The sequence below is a fragment of the Malaya genurostris genome, chromosome 3, assembly GCF_030247185.1.
Source record: "Malaya genurostris strain Urasoe2022 chromosome 3, Malgen_1.1, whole genome shotgun sequence".
In the NCBI taxonomy this organism is placed as follows: domain Eukaryota; kingdom Metazoa; phylum Arthropoda; class Insecta; order Diptera; family Culicidae; genus Malaya; species Malaya genurostris.
The window spans coordinates 211918368-211939030 of NC_080572.1; the positions used below are offsets into that span (position 1 = coordinate 211918368).

At 36.8% G+C, this 20663-nt stretch overlaps 2 protein-coding genes across 2 annotated transcripts; one reads left to right on the plus strand and one right to left on the minus strand.

Moving 5' to 3' along the window:
- The first annotated feature begins 895 nt into the window (after positions 1 to 895).
- Positions 896 to 11667, plus strand: LOC131434754 (ubiquitin-conjugating enzyme E2 N). Its single transcript, XM_058601833.1, has 2 exons — positions 896 to 1984; positions 10898 to 11667. The coding sequence occupies exon 1, from the start codon at positions 1148 to 1150 to the stop codon at positions 1604 to 1606; it is 459 nt and encodes a 152-aa protein (XP_058457816.1). The 5' UTR covers positions 896 to 1147; the 3' UTR covers positions 1607 to 1984; positions 10898 to 11667.
- Positions 11654 to 19131, minus strand: LOC131434752 (chymotrypsin-2-like). The gene is made up of 4 exons (XM_058601832.1): positions 18799 to 19131; positions 12300 to 12395; positions 11931 to 12228; positions 11654 to 11867 (listed from the first exon to the last, which is right to left on the minus strand). Exons 1-4 carry the CDS (start codon positions 19029 to 19031, stop codon positions 11715 to 11717), a joined length of 780 nt encoding a protein of 259 aa, XP_058457815.1. The 5' UTR covers positions 19032 to 19131; the 3' UTR covers positions 11654 to 11714.
- Between the last annotated feature and the right edge of the window lie 1532 nt (positions 19132 to 20663).

The following is a 20663-nucleotide window of genomic DNA, read 5'->3' on the forward strand; positions in this document are numbered from 1 at the left end:
CGGTTGTATTCGTATCAACCTGGTAGGTATTGTTCCCTCATTCACTGTTTATCAACGACGCCCGATGCGATCGTTCAAATTCAGTGTAACAAGCTCTGGATTTGTATGTTATTAACTTTGAATCAATGTGAAATATGGCTAATTTGAAATTTAAAACACAACATAACCAACTCTGATTCGGAATTTATTCCAAACTATTACCCACTTGTACGTGGCGGGAGATTTCCCCCCAGACGGCTGGCTATGTCTGCCAGGCATTCCTGCCGGAATTCTGCCAGAGTTCCGGCAAAAGTCTGGCAACAATGCAACAACCGTTTCCGGCAGAGAATTTCGCCTAGCGGTTATTAACGGTTCTTTTCTGTCGGATTCTTGCCATACAAGATTGGCAGAACCGTTTTGAATCGGTTCTACATTTTAAGCGTCTTAGTTTTATTTTTTCAATAAAAGATACATATGAAAGGCAATAAGTTATTGCCCTTTATATATACTAATCATGGAAAATGTTATTGCCAATAACATTGCGTTCTCATTACCAAACATACCCATATTTCAATCTCATTTACCTCGTCTCAAGATTAGTTTTTTGTACGTACATGCGGGATTGAAATGAAGTCGAATATAAAAAAAAAGAAAAAAGATAGAGGAGGGAAATAAACAAGACACGTACGGCGAGATAATGACGCAATTTCGCCTGGACAATTTTGACAGCTGCCGGAATGCAGCCAGCCTTCTGACGGTTGCCAGAATTCCTCACAAGCGGGTAATAAGACATGATTTGATACGATGCTTTCTGAGGCAGATCGAAGTAAAATTCGTTTTGAGTGTATCTCCCGCTTAATGTATATGACACAAAAACGATAACTGCGAAGTTCTTTCATCAGCCGCAATGCTCGACGAGCGCAAAAATGTGTTCGCATTTTTTCGACAGCAGTAAGAAAGACATCGCCATCATTCATTCCTTTGATTGTAGCGGCTCGTAGCTGCAAAGAAAAAAAGATTTTTACTCAAAAAGGACGATAAATTGCGGTATTGAACGATTACGAGTTTAATACGAAAATTTCAAGAGTGTAGAATTTCACGTATCAATATACGTAGTGCTTATTAAAATCGGTCATTTCCAGAGAACAAAGTAGCATAGCAGACAAAGATGGCTGCTCTGCCTCGAAGAATAATTAAAGAAACTCAGCGCCTGATGCAGGAACCCGTTCCAGGGATTAGTGCCGTTCCAGACGAACAAAATGCACGTTACTTCCACGTCATTGTATTTGGGCCCGAGGATTCTCCGTTCGAGGGTGGACTATTCAAATTGGAGTTGTTTTTACCAGAGGACTACCCAATGTCAGCACCAAAAGTGCGATTCATCACAAAAATTTATCATCCCAACATCGATCGGCTGGGTCGCATTTGTCTAGATATTCTGAAGGATAAATGGAGTCCAGCGCTACAAATACGCACCGTATTGCTCTCGATTCAAGCCTTGCTAAGTGCCCCCAATCCGGATGACCCATTGGCTAATGATGTTGCAGAGCTGTGGAAGGTGAACGAGGCGGAAGCGATTCGGAATGCTAAAGAATGGACCCAACGGTACGCGATTGTGGACAACTAAGCGTCGAGAAAGTGCTAGATCGGATCGTACGTGACATTTTATTAAATTATTTTTTTAAACAATGTACACAAGAAAGTTATCCCGGAGAATGAGAAAGCGAAGTAAACAGCGAAAAGATATGCAGAGTGAGAGTCAAAATTTGACTTTATTTAGGATCCTCTGTGCAGCCCAATTAAAACAACTCTAACAAGCATTGAACGCTACACCCTGCAATAGAAAAGTCTAAGACATCAAAGAACATATTACGCGTGAACAACAGTAACAGAAGACATCATCACAGCTAAAAATCACCACAAATCGCCGTTCGGTTTTGATCGATTTTCTCTTATTTGTTTCTTCGAGAATTTTCAGCAGCTCGAGTCACCTCGGAACTTTAAGGTAATATATTTCGTTCTTTAAATGCTTGGCGTAATAATTTTCCAATTAGGCTCGACAATTATGCAATCTCATAATTATTTTTAGATGCCTTTTACTTCATATAAGATATGTTGTAATTTTGCTTCCTTTGCTTTATCCCTTGTCACAATACGTAGCCGTGTTTTTAAATCCAATTATATAGGATGATGATGGACGTACTGTTTTCTTTTGTTCATCAGTACATTTCTTCGTGATGTGACTTGGTAGCCGACACTGGCTCCGATGTCTAACATTCAAGGGATCAATAAGTTTTATTGAAAGTTAGAAACACATAAATGCTTAATACCTAAAGACTTAGATGTGATAAGATATGAACATCTCATTCCTTCGGGTTTCCGATTTTGTCCGATTTCTCTCTGGGAGTACCAAAATGATCGTCATGTGACCCTTTGACCATCGTATGTGATTAGGGATTTGAATTGAGTACATTTGTTTTCAAAAATCACGTATGTCAGGAAAAGATTTCTCCACACTACCCTCTTAATGGAAAGAATCCCTCCGTACTGCTCCATGTGCAGTGTCGTATTTAGAGGGGGCGACAAACCCAAACCTTGAGACCCTTATTTTTTGCTTGTCCAAATGATCCCAGCGATGTGGCCAAATTTTATTTTGGCTCCGGCGCCAAATTTTCTCGATACGCCACTGGTCATTTGTTTTTTTAAGCAATATATGGCGTTACTAGACTTGTTCAATTGCAGCTTTTTAACGTTTTTTGTGTCGAGATGCACTTTTTTCGTTCAGCAAGGTTTCAAGTTCGGTTACGGAATGTCAAATACTGGTCTTTCTTAAGTCACCTATTGCACAACCTGTAACCGGTACTGTCGGTGCTTTTTGTTGCTTAGTTTCGCTCGTCTTACAATCGTCTTACTGTTCCCTACGAAAGAAAACAGATCAAGTTTTTACAAGTGGTTAGTGAAATGAATTGCATTAAGAAAAAACGTGCCTAATCCACCTAGCAGTGGGATGATACCTTTTCTTAGTCGATCGACATGTTTTCTGCAAAAATGAACCGTGCTAAAAACAAATCGAGCCGAAATACTATGCTGATGTGTACTGTATTCAATCTTTCAATAACTCAGAATTGTCTAAATTTGATTCCAAGCATCATTTAATTGTTATTTGTTCAAAACCCCAACTATTGGGATACGACGTTTGATTGGTAATACGAAAAGGTATCTAAATTTGGAACAATTTGTAGTTTTCAAGGTCAATTGTGACATATATCAAAATACTGTAAATATTGAAATATAAATTTGTATAACTCATAAAGTAAACATCAGATCCAAAAACAAAAACAGTAGCGTATATACTTCCTGGAAGACCTTTACATTTGCAACTAGTTTGGTAAAAATCGGTCAAGCCATCATCTTGAAATACACATACAGACATTTGCTTAATTCGTTGTCCTAAGTTTGAGCGAACTCTAAACCTATTGTTTGCCTTTCTCATATAAAAAAGTTATGCAATCACTGTGCAAACCGACTTTTGAAACGAGAGTTCTTATAGTCCCATAGAAAATTCCTGAATTTCATTTTGATCTGCCTTCCGGTTCCGGAATTACAGGATTAAGAGTGTTGAACATTTCAAGCAGTTATACAGAGCAGTGATGCTTAGCCGATTTTTACAAACTTAGGTTCAAATGAAAGATCTTTTGATTCCATATATAACTCCTGAATTTCATTCGGATCTGATATCCGGTTCCGAAATTACAAGATGATGGATGTCCAAAATTTCAAACCGTCTTATAAAGAGAGAAAACACAACACCGCTTCTACAAACGATGCACGCTGTGTTCGCGTGTGTGTTGATTCAAATAATTGTCTTATTATCCTATTGAATGAGGTTGAATTTTATCTTGATCCGACTTCCAGCACGATGTCTTACCTTTTTATCGTGCACGACACAAGAAGTACGAAATTTTGGAAGCAGATTGTGAAATTATTCGAATTTGTAGGCCTGACTATTTAATGGCCCTAAAAATTCCCGATTTCGGTTCCGGAAACAGTTATCCAAAATGTCCAATATGAAACTTGCATCGATTTCTCGTGAATTGAACTTTATTCATCACGATTTCGTTTGTCATTTTGCACGAATATGACAACCTCATAAAAATGAACTAATTTTGACAGCTATCAGTGGTTTTTTAATGTGTTCATTGCAGCCCCTGCTATGACGTCATGAAACTGTGGCCAGCATCATTCTGCAAAAACCAAAACAATGATGAAGATTGGCTAACAAAAAATTGGATATTACAAACTACTTGTTTATTCATTACCCTTTACCGCACTTCCCCGCAAATTATCGATCAGAATATCATCACTACGATAAGGAAATTAAGATTTTACTCGATTTTAAATGCTCGAATGTTTGTTTGCCAGACTTTGAGCGCTCTGATTGCCCACCAAATGCCCCAGATGTTGGCTACGGTAGCACTTGCTGGAGCGCCCTATCCTTGCCACCGAGCTGGTTCATTGCGTTAATTCTAATTTGGTTTTGCACGAACATAACATAACCTTACAAAAATGAACAGAATGATAGCTGTCAAAAGATGAATTTGATTCATCGGCGGTTCATCGGTAGTTCATTCGAGTGGTCATCGTGCAAAACCTAATTAGGTTTTGCACGATGACGACACAAATGAACTGCCGATGAATCAAGTTCATCTTTGACAGTTGCCGTGTACTTGTTTTGTTTTGCGACTGCAAGTTAAAAATTGAAAAAATGACGAAAAAGTGCCTGTTAAAAGCGTATTCCACAATGAAAATAACTAAAAAGATTACGCTGTATGTGTTTCCAGCATCAAGGAGCGATTTATGTATGGATCTGTTGAGTGTGAGGCGACTTGCAATTTTTACATTCGAACGATGAACTTCTGATGAACTTTTAAACTGTAAACAAGTACACGTCGACTGTCAAAAAAAGTTCATTCTGTTCATTTTTGTGAGGTTATGTCATGTTCGTGCAAAACCTAATTAGGTTTTGCACGAACATGACATAACCTCACAAAAATGAACAGAATGAACTTTTTTTGACAGTCGACGTGTACTTGTTTACAGTTTAAAAGTACATCAGAAGTTCATCGTTCGAATGTAAAAATTGCAAGTCGCCTCACACTCAACAGATTCATACATATATCGCTCCTTGATGCTGGAAACACATACAGGGCAATCTTTTTAGTTATTTTCACTGTGGAATACGTTTTTAACAGGCACTTTTTCGTCATTTTTCCAATTTTTAACTTGCAGTCGCAAAACAAAACAAGTACACGGCAACTGTCAAAGATGAACTTGATTCATCGGCAGTTCATTTGTGTCGTCATCGTGCAAAACCTAATTAGGTTTTGCACGATGACGACACAAATGAACTGCCGATGAATCAAGTTCATCTTTGACAGTTGCCGTGTACTTGTTTTGTTTTGCGACTGCAAGTTAAAAATCGAAAAATGACGAAAAAGTGCCTGTTAAAACCGTATTCCACAGTGAAAAGAACTAAAAAGATTGCCCTGTATGTGTTTCCAGCATCAAGAAGCGATATATGTATGAATCTGTTTAGTGTGAGGCGACTTGCAATTTTTACATTCGAACGATGAACCTCTGATGAACTTTTAAACTGTCAACAAGTACACGTCGACTGTCAAAAAATTTCATTCTGTTCATTTTGTGAGGTTATGGCATGTTCGTGCAAAACCTAATTGAAATTAGGCCAAATGAAACAATATGTCTTTTTATTTTACGCCAAATGATATTATGCCAAACTGATTTCGGCCAAATAACGTGGACCCACTTTAAACATGTATAATAAATCTTTGAGAATTTGCACATAAAATCTAAAACAAATCGCTTTGGTTATGTATTGAAATAAAAAAGCGTTTTAAATTGAAGTGCTGTTTACATATGAATCTATCGCGCAAATTTTTATCAGTGTATTCTAAATCTACTAAATATGGCGTCAAACTTGTCCAATTTGCAGCTTATGTTAGTTAATGGCCAAACAGACTTCGGTCATACCGATTCTTGAATCCGGTTCCAGAGATAATGAAAATAAGAGTCAAAATCACCAAAATTGAAGTCGAATTGTCAACAACTTAGATTCAAATGTCTTAAATTTCGGATTCGCCTTTATGTTTTGGAATCACACGGTGATGAAGGTTAAAAAATTTACAACTATCGCTTAGATCGACGACGATAAAAAAATTCTAAGTTGAGCTCGAATTAATTTAATTTGAAACTTATTTCACGTTTCGTTCAGTGCAGTAGCAGTTTATTTTTAAACACTGCTAATTCCTCGCGGTTCAACATAAATCGCTAAGCAGACGTAAAGTAAATAGAATATTTTACATAAACCGTACAATGTCAACCGTCAACGTACAATGGTATCTAACCCGAGAGCTTTCTGGAAGCATGTTAATGAGCAAAGGAAAGAATTTGGTTTGCCATCACAAATGCAATTCGGAGATCGTATTGGTTCGTCTACTCAAGAAATTTGCTCGGAAAGGTTCGCAAGTGTTTTCTCTTGCGATTCTCTATCTCCGCAAGAAAAAAGCACGCGCCGCGAATAATGTTCCTGTATCCAACTATGCTTTGCACTCGATCAATATAGACGAGGAATCGATACAAACGGCAATCGTTGGTATGAAGGCTTCCACCTCTGCAGGCCCAGGCGCCATACGCCATAGTCATCCTAAAGAAATGTTCAACCGGGTTAATTCCCCCCCTTTGCCGTTTATTTAATATATCACTAGCTACGGGAGTATTCCCCAACTTATGGAAAGCTTCATTCATGTTTCCGGTCTACAAGAAAGGAGACAAAAGAGATATAAACAACTACCGTGGTATAACTTGTATAAGCGCTATCCCCAAGCTGTTCGAAAAAGTAATACTGACTCCAAGTTTCAATCATTGCAAGCAGTATATCGATGATTCCCAACATGGGTTTATGCCTAAGCGTTCCACAACCACCAATCTATTATCCTTTACATCTTACGTGACCAACGCCATGTCAAATGGTTTTCAGACGGACGTAATCTATACCGATCTTTCCCTCGCCTTCGATAAAATTAACCATGACATCACAATAGCAAAACTGGATCGACTTGGTTTTGGTACAAGTGTCCTTCGATGGATACAATCATGTCTCAGGAATCGTCATCTTGTGGTTAAAATTGACGATTGTGCTTCGGAAGAATTTGTTTCAACATCTGGAATTCCGCAGGGGAGCCAACTCTTTTTTTTTTTTGGAAGTTAACATTCAAGCAACACATTAACTACATTGTGGCTAAAGCTTCTCGCTGCCTTGGATTCGTGATGAGAATGGCTAAGCATTTTACGGATGTTTACTGCTTGAAATTCCTATACTGTTCACTCGTTCGCTCTACTCTGGAATATTGTTCAGCTGTTTGGAACCCTCACTACCTCAATGACGTTAATAGAATCGAGTCGATTCATCGTAAATTCGTTCGATTCGCTCTTCGCCGTTTACCTTGGACCAATCCTCATCAACTACCGAGCTATGAAAGTCGCGGATTGCTAATCGGTCTAGACACACTGCAAGTAAGACGGGAGCTATCGCGTGATTTAATGATAGCAGATGTTTTGAATGATAGGATCGACTGCCCCACTTTGCTCCGTGAAGTTAACATCAATGTTCGTCCTCGAGCTCTCCGCAACAACGCTTTTCTTCGACTTCCTTTACGCCGCACTAACTACGGGATAAACGGTGCGATTATCGGCTTACAACGGTCATTCAATCGAGTGTCATCTGAGTTCGACTTCGATCTTTCACGGCATAAAACAAGGACCAAATTCTTACATAGTATTAGAATTAATCATTAGGACCACATAGTGTCTGTTGATTTTACAATAAATAAATAAATAAACCGGCAACCCACGTAGTACCAAACCCCCAAATGACCATTGACGAGGATTACCCATTGCCGTTGAAGAAATCTTCTGAGTTACCTTCCAGAGAAAAATTACATCATTAAAGTACAGTAAAAAAATCAACTTGTCAAGATGGCTTCCATGTTAAATGTCGGATGATGCGAGGAACTCTTCGGAAATGTGATTGCCATTTTTAATTGATAAACGACGATATTTCTGAGATATGATTGTAGCACACGATGAATGTTCGAACCGTATCCATATCTGACCAATTTAGAAACTGTAATGTCGTGGTTGATTATATTGAAACCTGTACATCCTTAGACATTGCATCTGTCACATTGGACAAAAACGAGAGTAGATTTGTAATTGTAGAGAGCTTAGCTATGAAATCGCGTTGAGTGTTGAGTGTATTGCTTGCAGTGGTTGAAAATTGGTTGGGAGACAGATATCATCTTTACTATATGCCATGGTCGAAGACGGATAATGTTTGCTAGGTGAGACGAGATATTTTATTCTTTCGGTGATCATCATCAGTGAACAGTAAATCTAAAAGCAGGTGTCATTATCAAGTAAAACTTTCAAGAACAGTTTGTTGGATTCGACACATTTCATGTGTACTAATGTAAAAATATCTGGAAAAAGTAAAGCCAAACACTCGATGGCATTTTTAGTCAGATTTCCAGATCAACCAACCATACTGCACATTATTTTTTGGAAGATAATCTTAGTAGATTGCTTTGGTGATCAAAAAGCTGTTATGACTACTATGCGAAGCTCGACCATCTGTATTTAAATTTACCATCGATTCGTAAATATGTGGAACAATTAAGCAACTATTGCTACGATACAATGGTCGCTAAGAATTGTTCCAGGTTGGGTCTCGAACACGTGACAGCTAACGAGCTAACGAGCGCTTGATCAATGTAATACGATATGTATTGCGAATATGGATCAGTTGAAGTAATATGCAGTAGAGATCATCCCTATGAGTTGAATTCGGGGACGGAAAAATACCTTATTTGGTTCAAATTTGTCAAAAATAGCGAAGAAAAAACACCGAAAGGAAATCTATTAAAGATTCGCGAAAGTGCACTGAAGTCTGATTCCGAATGAAATTTTTATTGTGTGCTTTGATGTGAAACATTTTTGCTCTCGATTTTCTGGAAGTCCACCTAACCGATTCTCTAAAACTTTCAAATAAATGGCCCTAAAGTCTCAAGGCTTGCTATTGAGTTTGATCCAGGCTCGATTTCCGGTTCCGAAGTAACAGGGTAAAATGTACAAAAAAATGATTACTAAAGATTAGATGAAATGTCTTACAATTCCATATAACCCCAACAAAATGTTATCCGGATATGATTTCCGGTTCTTGAGTTACAGGCTGACGAATATAAACATTAGGTATAAGAATTGCTGGAAAAGACGACTTTCGAACGGAGCCTCGGCTCATTTCGACGAGTTCGGGAAGTGCCTGTGTATGTGTGTGCACTTTTCGAAGATATCTTTATCGCTCAATTTTCTCAGCTGGCAAGCTTAGGCTCGTTTAAAAGCAACTATTAGATTATTTGATAAGCTCACAATCAAGGATGGCTTTTATCGTATCAAAGAACGCTCACTGGTAACTCTTCACACAATTGAATCAGTGCCATCAAAGAGAGACGGATATCATCGCAACAACAAAAACCCGGCATGGCTCATTTAACATAGAATCGACACCAGTGCGAGAGCGAATTTCTCTTGATGACATTTCTGAGAATCAAAGGTTAGCACGGATCCCCTCTGAAGCAACAAACGGTCGCTTATTCTCGTTCCGCGATCCGATTCTATATATTGGGCAGTTGATAATTGCGATAGAACCATTTTACTATTGTCGCTTATTTTAACTATGCGCATATAACTTTTGTATAAGTTGTGTCTATGAAAATGTCTGCGAATGCTCCACACAAGGGTTTTGAAATATTGCAACCTAGTATGAGAATCATTGTCAAATCATCGATTCGATTTTCTGCGATAATTGTCAACTTGCGATTCTCTCTTGGGAAATTCCACACAGCAACGATCATTATCAGACTGTAAATTTTTTTGAAGGGCGTGAAATACTCAGAGTATGAAGTGGAGCGAAGAAATGTAGCAATATTCTCTCACGATTCATTCATTGAGAGACTCGAGTTCTTGTAGCATCTTCTACCGGATTGAAAATGTTGTTAACAATATAGATAGCAATATAGCAGCTTCTTTCAAATTTTCGGCAATCACCAACACTGCTCACAATACTGATGACCGAGGATAGAATCTTACAAATGTTTTAATGAAACTATTCAAAAGAGAAAACCATTATTGCACCACTAGGTGAATGAAGAAGGCTTTTTCAACAATTTTCTAAATTCCAGAGAGTTGACATAAAATTGATTCTCGAGATAAAACTAGATCTCGATGTTTCGTTCTAAGACGAAAATAATATAATCACATAAAAACTTCATGACTTCATGACGAAACCGTTTTTTAATGCGAATTTTCCAAATTATGCACTTTTTAGGCGATTTTTTATTGTCGTCTTAGAAAAGCACGAAACACCGAGATCTAGTTTTATCTCGAAAAACAATTTTATGTAAACTCTCTAAAAATTTAGAAAATTGTAGAAAACCATTTCTTAATTCACCTAGTGGTGCGATAATGGTTCTCTCTTGCTGTTAAAATAGTCTCTTTGAAAATTTGCTTTGAATAACCGCATAATTTTGAAACCATGCATGAGAAGAGAATTTACTGTATTTTCAACCAGCTGTATAATTCTTCAGTTGGGTTGGTTTGGTTAGATAATGACCAAATACAATAATTTCTAGTATACCGGAGCTCAGTTCCAGGTTCCGGAAGTACCGGAACAGCGGTCGTATGCTCCAAAACGAAAATCATTCCAATTTCTCAGAAATTTTAGCTTATTTCTCATTCTAACAAAATGTAATTTACATATTGTGTTTCCGTGTCTTTTTTTCAGATTGTATATTAAACCATTCGAGTACAGAAAATCAACAAAAAGGAAAATCATGGTGAATCATGGATGATCTCGATAGTCTTCGCTTCATTTCAGCATGCAACTTCTAATTCATTCTTCTACTGCACTGCGTCAATCTGATCGTAAAAACAACAAAGCTGCAAAAGGAAGTGGGAAACGCTGAATAATTGTAAAACAATAAAACAACAGTAAACCTTGCAACCTATCCGTTCTTTTGTTATCCGCATCAGTCGGTCCGTGGCCGTGATGACTGAAAGTAGAAGTTATTCTACTTCCTTCTAGGTTCAGCCGTACTTGTACTAACTATTACACTAGCAAACTGTCGTTACATTCTCGGGGTATATCTTGATCCAATACACTTATGTGTGTCTATAAGACCTATTCCTTTTGTTTTTTTTTTTTTTTTGGTTTTTGATGTTTCAAAAAAAATTCTGCAAGTGTGAACACTCGCAACCACACTTATGTTAAAACGAAATTTAAGGCGAAAACAACACTCAGAAATGAAACAAGGATAAAGTAACTGCACTAATGCTATTATGACTAAAAGAGATCACTGTTCAAGTAATTAAAGAAATATAAATATTACTATTACTATTAATTGTCAGCTCTATTTAGTGAATCCAATACAATTAAATAAGAACAAAGAAAGAGTGCACTGCAAGAATAATTATAGCGGTAAATTTAATTATTAATGCAAGCAGACGTAAGGATTGTACATTAGAAAATGGAATAAAACACTTTAGAAAAATAAACTATTATTTTATTCAAATTGACAACGTTAGAAAGAATCTCCGTACTCTTACTCGCTGTTATTAGCTACATTCGTTCGGATCCAATCGTGATAGTAAGAGACTCTGGCATGCGCGTCAGGATATCCGCGTCCGCAGGGAATTCCCCAATTGACGAGTCCCACCAATCTTCCTTCCCATGTCAGTGGACCACCAGAGTCACCCTGTGCAATGAAAATAATGTGTATAACTACAATGTCCTGTTCTAATATTGTTCAACTACTTACATTGCATGCACCCTCACCCTTTTTGGTGAACGTGCAGAGATGTCCGATATCTACATTGGGGTCGTCACCATGTAGAGCCTTACAGCGATCGTGTTCCACATTAAGCAACTCTATTGTCTGTAGCTTAGACGGAGCATTCCCACCAGCCGAAAGTCGGCCCCAGCCCGTCAACGTGATGGTAGCGTTGTCCGGAACATACTTTTCCGAATACTCTATGGGTTTAATGCGATCGCTGAAATTCAACTGCGATGTCAGTCGCAAGAGACCGATGTCGTTGTGATACGATGGTTTGTTGTACCTGACATTAATGTTGAATACATTATGTTGCTGTATGATAGCTATTCAATAAATTGTAATATTTTGTGTTACCGACTGTGATGAACGAGAAAGTCTACATCAAAAGTTTCACCTCCTTCGTTAAGGTTGTTCGTTCCAACCAGTACCTTCAAATCAGATGGCTTGCGACTGAAATAGTTGAAAATACGTTATAATAGCAAGTATATTTCTTTGGGTGAACTAATTGTCCGTTTAGTATATCCCAATATCGGGCGTACAGTACTTCTGAGATAATCACCTCTATTCTGTACGTCGATCGATCCGAAATATTCCGATCAAATGTGCAATTTCCATTCTGCATTCGGTTCGAGTTGGGTATGAACTCGAATATCATTCGTTCGAGTTGTTCAATTTTCGAACATTACTCGATCGACTTTCGTACGTCTTACTTCTGTTCAGTTTAGAATCGTTCTAATTTGTTTATAAAGTGTGACGGTTTCGTTTACTAAGAAATTAATAACATAAATAATATGGAACGTGTAAGTAGTGTTGACAGCTTTGATGGTTAGTGTTCGAAATTTCAAGTGTTCCCGAACGAGAGTCGATCGAATCATACAAGTCGAACGGAATAAAGAATGCAAAATTCGAACTCGAACGAAAGTGTTGATTCGTTCGTATCACAAATCCGTCGGATTGCAGAATCGAGGTGATAGATAATCGTTCGTATTAGTGGATTGTGTGAGCTATGCAACTTTTACTGCTTCGCTTCCAGAATTGTAATGAAGTATCAATACTAAAGTACGACTTATTGATGACAAACATATTCTACCATACACTTTAATAACTCGGAACAAATGAGAGTAAAAAATACAACAATGTAGTAGTTTTTTGAGATTTTACATACTCAGTAGCGGAAAGCTTCGCCTAATTTTTTGGGAGTCTTTTAATGGTTCTAAAAAAAACCAATTGGCGGAAATTGTTCGATGTTTATAACTGTTGAGTACTTTTTGCCATCATTTTTGTATCTACAACCAACTGCATTCAAGAACTTAATTCGAAATATGGGACAGGGTCAGAAATCAGTTGTAAAATTCATATTCGGAATCCAGATCTAGACTTAGTTCATGAATTTAGTTCTAGAGCTATGAAACTGAACTCATGTTCAGAATTCAAAAGTTCTAGAACTGAATTCTGAACTTGAATTCCGAACCTACATAGAAAAACTGAATTCAGTTCCAAAATCTAGTTCCAGATTCTAAGTTTCGAATTCAATTCCAGCATACAGGTTCTTAATTCTGGAAATGAATTCTGAAACTGAATTTAGGCATTCTGAATCAGAAGTCAGTTCCAACTTTCATTCAACATCTAGGTCTAGAATCTGAATCTAAAATTCATGTACTGAATTTTATTATAGAATCTTAGGTTGAAAGAATCTTAATCAGAATACTGGAATCGAATTCCGAACGTAAACTAAGGAACTAAAATCAGTTGCAAAATCTAGTCAAAAAACTAGTTGCAGAATTCAAAATTAGGATTCAGTTCCAGAGTCATAGTCATCTGAACCTGTAACCTGGAACTAAATTCTTAACCTGACATTAAGCTCGACAATGTGTGGGTGCAAACGAATTTATAATAACTAATGCATAACATTCCTTGACAAATTGCGTTGGGTTGGCGGTGGATCGTTGCACCAGGTCAAGCGAACTGTAAAAGAATTCAATTTTTGCAATGACTGAGCGGAAACATATATTGGAGAAGCCAAATGAAGAGTTTGGGTTCCGGCTCATTGCTCCATTCCAGGCAATGAAAGAGCCGATATTTTAGCCAAACGTGGTGCTATTGAGGGTGAAATTTATGAGAGACCGATTGCTTTCAACGAATTCTATAGCGCGTCTCGCCAAAGAACACTTGCCAGCTGGCAAGCTTCTTGGGATAAAGATGATCTGGGTCGGTGGATGCACTCAATTATTCCGAAAATATCGACAAAGGCATGGTTCAGGGGACTGGATGTGAGTAGAGATTTCATTCGTGTGATGTCCAGACTCATGTCCAATCACTACACGTTAGATGCACATCTCCTTCGAATTGGACTTTCCGAGACTAATCATTGTGCTTGCGGCGAAGGTTACCGCGATATTGACCATGTTGTTTGGACATGCGTGGAGTTTCGTGATGTCAGATCTCAACTAATAAATTCCTTGCGTACCCAAGGTAGACTATCCAATGTCCCAGTTCGCGACATTCTTGCTTGTCGTGACCTTCCATACATGAAACTTCTTTATCATTTCATTAAATCCATTGGAGTTCCAATTTAAATTTTATTTTATGTTAAACTGTTTTCTCTTCCATGAGTTCAACCAATAGCCAACTATAGGATATTGAATATAAGTGGTGAACTGATACAAACAATCCTGAAATAGTTATAAGATCATGTACAAAATAAATGTATTTTATTTAATGTAATTTAAAATAGCAACTCGCTTGATAAAAACAGTGTTTAGATTAACTAATGAGTACCAACATACTAATATGATATTCGAAATGTATTAGGTTTAAACTACTATGTATTGTGGATGCCACGGCGAAGAAAAACTTATGTATATTGCCTATGAAATAAACGTATTTATGAAAAAAAAAAAAAAGCCAAATGAATGAAAAACTAACAGAAAAGATGAATTTTTGGAAAAAGATACGCTCAGAGACAGGACTCGAACCTGCGTTCTTATGCATTCCGTGCATACGCGCTACAATTTCGCCACTCTGAATCTTGTTTTAGTCACTCTAAAACGCCAAACAGACACAATAGCGCGTACATCGAACATGGTCTACAATCGTGTAAAAGAATTGCTTTTCACATTTCACCACGAGCAACCATACAGGTAAGAAAAGTACCGTTTCCAATTAATAGTTATAAAACTTACAATAGCAATCCTGCCAGGAGGTTGAAAATTTGAAAATAAGCGAAAAAGCGGATAACTATGGTCGACTATGACCAGGAAAATCCGACGGATAACTGGTGCAATTTTAATGAAAAAGGCAGATTCTCGAATTCGCGGAAATATTTAAATGTAAATAAGCGGATCGGAAACGTCGCGCATAAAAGGGAGCAGACAACGTGACCGTGAACAATTTCGTGTTTTAATATTACACTGCTTCTTGATGGGAAAAAAATACCGTTCAAGCGAAGTAATTGCTTGAAAAGTGTTATGGAGTCTCCATCAGAAACAACAATAAAACGTTGGTTTGCTGACGTCAAACGTGGTCGTAGAGACACCGATGATGCAGAATGCAGTGGACGTCCAAATGAGGCGGTAACACCAGAAAACGTAAAAAAAATTACAAAATCGTTTTGAATTTTGAACGAAAAGTAAAGTTGCGGGAGTTAGCTGACTTCGTAAAGATATCAAAAGAACGTGTTGGTTTTATATTGCATGAGCATTTGACTATGAGAAAGCTCTGTTCAAAGTGGCTTCCGCCCCAAGCAACCAGAAGTTCCACAATTACTTAAAAAGTCCACTTTCTTGCTGCTTAAAAGTACACGCGTAACTTTTGGGAACTTGAAAGTACAGATCGAGTTCCGCGTGAACTTTTTAGCTGCTTAAGAAAACACGTGGCAATTTTTGACAGTTTGAAGTACAGAACAAGTTCCGCGTGAACTTTCTCGCTGCATAGAAGCTGAACAATGTATTCTAGAAGTAGCTTAGACGTTCGTTCCGCTAGATTTTCAAACATGATTTCTGTTAATTTGAAGCTTGCTATGAATGTTTTGAACCAATTTCTCCCTTCTACATCAACAATTATATCTATTTCATTTGAAGCAAAATTCTCAATCTGATTAACGAAAAAATGGTTTGTTTCGACAGATATTATTGTTGAAATAAATCAGTCATTTATAACATATCAACGAAAATTGAGTTGATGTTATTGGCAACGTATTTGTTGAATCAATCCTGTTTTGCATTTATATCAAGAAAAAAATTGGTTCATTTTATCTACACGGAACGACCGAAATTAGCTCTGCGCCTAATTCCTATTACTGTTTTTGAATTAGTTGATTTTAACAACAAAATTTCCAAAATAACTATAAAATTAGTTAAAATTGAGAATTTACTTTGCTGAAAAAACTCTTATTTTTAGAGAATGTGTTTAGTTGGTGAATATCCTGGACACAAACCAGCAATATTTCAATCCAACACGAAATTCTCATTGACAACTAATTTTGTTATTAAAATCAGAAAATTTGTTTCTATTTATCTATCACCATCATTACTGAAGGACAGCACAAAGAAAACAATACTGAAATAGGTATTATTAACAAGCCAAAAACTCATGAGAAGTTTCAAAGCAAAACAATCCATTAAAAAGTTTAAAAGGACAGTCTTATTGAAACTGCTTGAACATTGTTTTGATGTTTTTCGCATGTGTTCGATATATCTTTATTTAAATTTCTAAACCGATATGTAAAAATGTCGTAAACTGTTAGTGGAAATCGTATTTATTCAGAATTTGTGCGCACTTGAAGCGATTGTGCGTAATAATGTTTTTACGCGGAACAGTGAAGTGAATTTCGAATGTTTCACTCTAATTGTGATGAAGTTTTTTTGTATCTTCAAACCTTCCGAGCTGCGCCGTCCGGTGTACTATTTGTATTCGGTTTTTGTTTTCCGAGTGCTCAAAGTTTTCTGTGCGAATGAAGAAACAGTGATTTAGAAGAAAAAAAATTCAAAAAGATGTTTACGTTTCGTTTATGTCTTTTTCTCCAACACAACATCGTATTTATACCTGCCAATATAGAAAAGACAACCGCGTCTGAAATTTTTTCGGCAGTAGTGTGCCATCTAGTGGCTAGTAGTCATTAAGGTGTTACCGTTTCGGTGACAGGGCGCCATATAGCTGCAGATTGCAGAAGCCAATTCAACCATTCATATTGGTTGAAAACAACATTTGATTTCTTTAATTCAACTAAAAAATTAGTTGAATGGAAATGAAATGTGCCTTAGCTAAGAAATGAAAGCACGTTTAATTTGTGAATTCAACTAAAAAAAATAGTCATTTCAACAAATATTTTATTATTATTAAGGGAATGAGAATAAAAGATCTAAATTAGCAAAAGTAAGATTATTTTAGTTGTCTCAAAAAATAACTAACTAAAATCAGCAAATCAACTAAATTTTTCGCGAAAATGCTGATTTCGGTCGTTCCGTGTATGATCTTATTTGTGTAATGATACAAATAAGTTAGTAGATTGAATTAACCGTATCAGTTTTGTTTCTCATAAACCAGAGAATTTTTCACTTACTTGGATAATCAATAAAGTTTGCACGTGTTTTATGGAAAATTTATGTGCTTCTTTCGTTTCCTTGGGGCTTTTCAACAGTTCAAGTGTATGTAGTGATAATTCAAAATATTACCAAACTTGCATTACATTACATAACACATTTTTACAGAAAATATGATGCAGGAGTTCTATTTTGACCAGACTGATGAAGCACCGAATAATTTGTTACAATAAAAATTAATATACCAGGAGCTTGAAATGGGCTCAGCTCATATTGAAAGCAATAAACTATTTGAAAATGGATAAAAGATTGAAAAAATGACCTTGAAAATTAGTTTGAAACAAATCAGATATCACCTTTATCTAATATTAGTTCGTTTTAAACTTATTTTGAAAGTTAAATTTACCATGAAATTGTTTGTCAAGAAATTGACAGGAACGCCCAAGTGAAATATTTTTTATATTTAACAAAATATTTATTGAAACAAACTAATCCACTGACCAAAATCAAATATCTGGTTTTGTAGCTTCAAGCAACAATATTTGCAATTTCAAATCAAATTTTTTTTGTCACTATTTCAATAAAATGAATCGTTGCGTGAAACCTAGATTTAGTTCATTATTTTTACGTTTCGATTTAGTTACTTTTACAATATTTTTCTCTGCGTGTACTTAAACTGACTTAGCAGCCGATTCATAACATACTGCATCATTGCATGGCTAGTACTACGACACTAAGAATCCTTCCGGGCCGGGACTCAAACACACACGAAAACTGGCTTGTAACACCAGCGTCCTTTGCATTGAATCGCTAACCCGGGCCGTGAATTATTTCCAAATTTTAAATTATGTGCTGAGAAATCACGAATCAGATAAAATCAAACTGTCTTCTGATCTATGATAGAGCTGTTATTGAGAAAAAAACACTGTGCCATATATCGTAAGCTGTGGAAACACGATTTAACGGCTGAGTGCAAAAATCGTATAAGTATTTTTGAGTGCAAAAATAGGGTTAAATCATTGAGTGTAAAATCCGAATAAAACGGAATTTGTTTCGGAAGAACTCGAAAAATTTTGGCCGGTTTTTGTATTCAATGTTTTTATCCGGTTTTTGCTTTCAGAATTACTAAAACGGGGTTTTTCAAACTATATATCACTTATCCAATTTTTGCATTCAGCCGTTCAATTATTTTAAGCCTGTGCAGGATCATCATCCTGTATATTGATCGAAAAATGCCAATGACACACTTGACAATGAATAAAAGACGAATAGCACATCCCTGGGTTATGATTCTTTTAAAAAAATCTACTCACTTGACTATGCAATGTGCAGCCGTAAGAATCCATCGATCTTCTATTATAGCTCCTCCACAGTTATGACCAAAGGAAGTTTGCAACGAAACTTGGAATGGAGCTGCCCCTTCTTTTGCTTCTTCTCCACCAACTATTCTGGGTAATGTTTCATCACTATTCTCGTCTATTCGATTCCCACAACTAGTACTTGCTCTCCATCCGGTCACCAACAAAATTATTACCAAGCGTTTCATTATTTAGTACACGCTATTCTGAGATGAGGAAAATGTATGCTATTTCTTTCAGTTAACTCGGTTGAATAGCAAATGATTCCAGGTGAGAGAATAACGTTCAACTTATAATGAGTTGTGGTGTTCCTGCTGTGTGCCACTTCAAGGCCTAATTATTGATAGTCCACTTGAATCCGCGAACATACCTAGAAATTAGGTGGAAACTGATAAAAATAAGAACAGCGGACTAGGTTATACGTAAGCTGTTTGCATAATAGTATTTTGTGGCACAAGGTACGGTACACTTCAGAACTAAGTCCTTACCTTGTTTCACGGGTCGCATTTGTATAGTTTGTTAGTAAAGAAAAGTTTACTTATGAGCGGACCATGGAATTTCAGATAATTGAGATCAACCACGCGCCTTTTGTATGACAACTTTAAAAACACACAACAATATACTTAAATCAATTTGTGATTCAATGCTTCATCATTTCAAGACTTTCCGAAGGCCAAGCATTTCTTTGAACATTTTTCAATCAGAATGTCAGCAACTCATCCGATATAATTTATTTTCCAACGTAAAATATTCCCATGTCTTCCCATTCCAAGACGTGTCTACTATAAGTATAACTAGATCACATAGGGTTATTGTACCAATAGTCATCTCATTACAAGTGTCGCCATGTTATTTTGCGGACTATTAGACATTCAATCAACGAATTGTGATAAAATCGAATACAATATCATCGCTTCGGCTGTTAAATTTCAATTTCCGGAATAGCCTTCAATACGGGTAGCGATTTACGTTTGATGTCTTCAATTGACTCAAAACGGTTTCCCCGGAGCGGTCGTTTGAGTTCGCTGAATAATCAGAGTCACACGGAGCTACATCAGGTGAATACGGAGGTTGCGGAACAATATTGCTTGAATTTTTGACGAAAAAATCACGAAGAATCAATGCAGTATGCGACGGTGCATTATTGTGGTGCAAAAACCAAGAGTTGTCGGCCCATAACTCAGCATCTTTTAACGAATAGCTTCGCGCAAATGACGCATAACACTCAACTTGTTGACAGTTTGGCCGGTCGGATGGAATTCGGAGTGCATCACACCTTGATAATCAAAAAAAACTATCAAAACTGCCGCCCGGGCGTGGTTCGTCATCGACGCGCTCTCGACCCTCTTTGAACAACTTGTACCAATCAAAAACACTTGTTTGCGACATACAATCATCACCAAAGGTCTTTTGCAACATTATGAACGTTCCGGCACCAGGAATTTGATTCCGTACACAAAATTCAATGGAACTTCTTTGTTGAATAATTTCACTCATTGTAAAAATCGCCGTTCGCACTTTTAATACTTAGAAAGATAGACGTGTATTAAACACTAATGAGTATTTTGAAAAAAAAAACCTAGAAAAAAAATATTTCGACGAAAAAAGTTCATCACTCGTTTCTCTTCAATCGAGGCTCAGTTTAATTACCGTCAGTTGATCTCTTGAAGTAACAATATATCTCTTTCAATAGTGTGAGAGCGGCCTTCAAATGAGGTTCATGTAAACATTCGAATTGGTTCAAGATGTTAGATGAAAGACTAATCAGATAGCTGAAATATCAATCACAGAATACACAAAAATTAATTGTTTCCTCCTTC

What these genes read in the sequence shown, in the direction of transcription:
- LOC131434754 (XM_058601833.1), top strand. Translation starts at nt 1,148, where the DNA reads ATGGCTGCTCTGCCTCGAAGAATAATTAAAGAAACTCAGCGCCTGATG.
- LOC131434752 (XM_058601832.1), bottom strand. Translation starts at nt 19,031, where the DNA reads ATGAAACGCTTGGTAATAATTTTGTTGGTGACCGGATGGAGAGCAAGT. An exon ending in GCTGCACATTGCATAGTCAA is followed by an intron (nt 12,396 to 18,798) that starts GTGAGTAGATTT and finishes CAACTATTTCAG; the next exon opens with TCGCAAGCCATCTGATTTGA. An exon ending in AGGGTGAGGGTGCATGCAAT is followed by an intron (nt 11,868 to 11,930) that starts GTAAGTAGTTGA and finishes TTCATTGCACAG; the next exon opens with GGTGACTCTGGTGGTCCACT.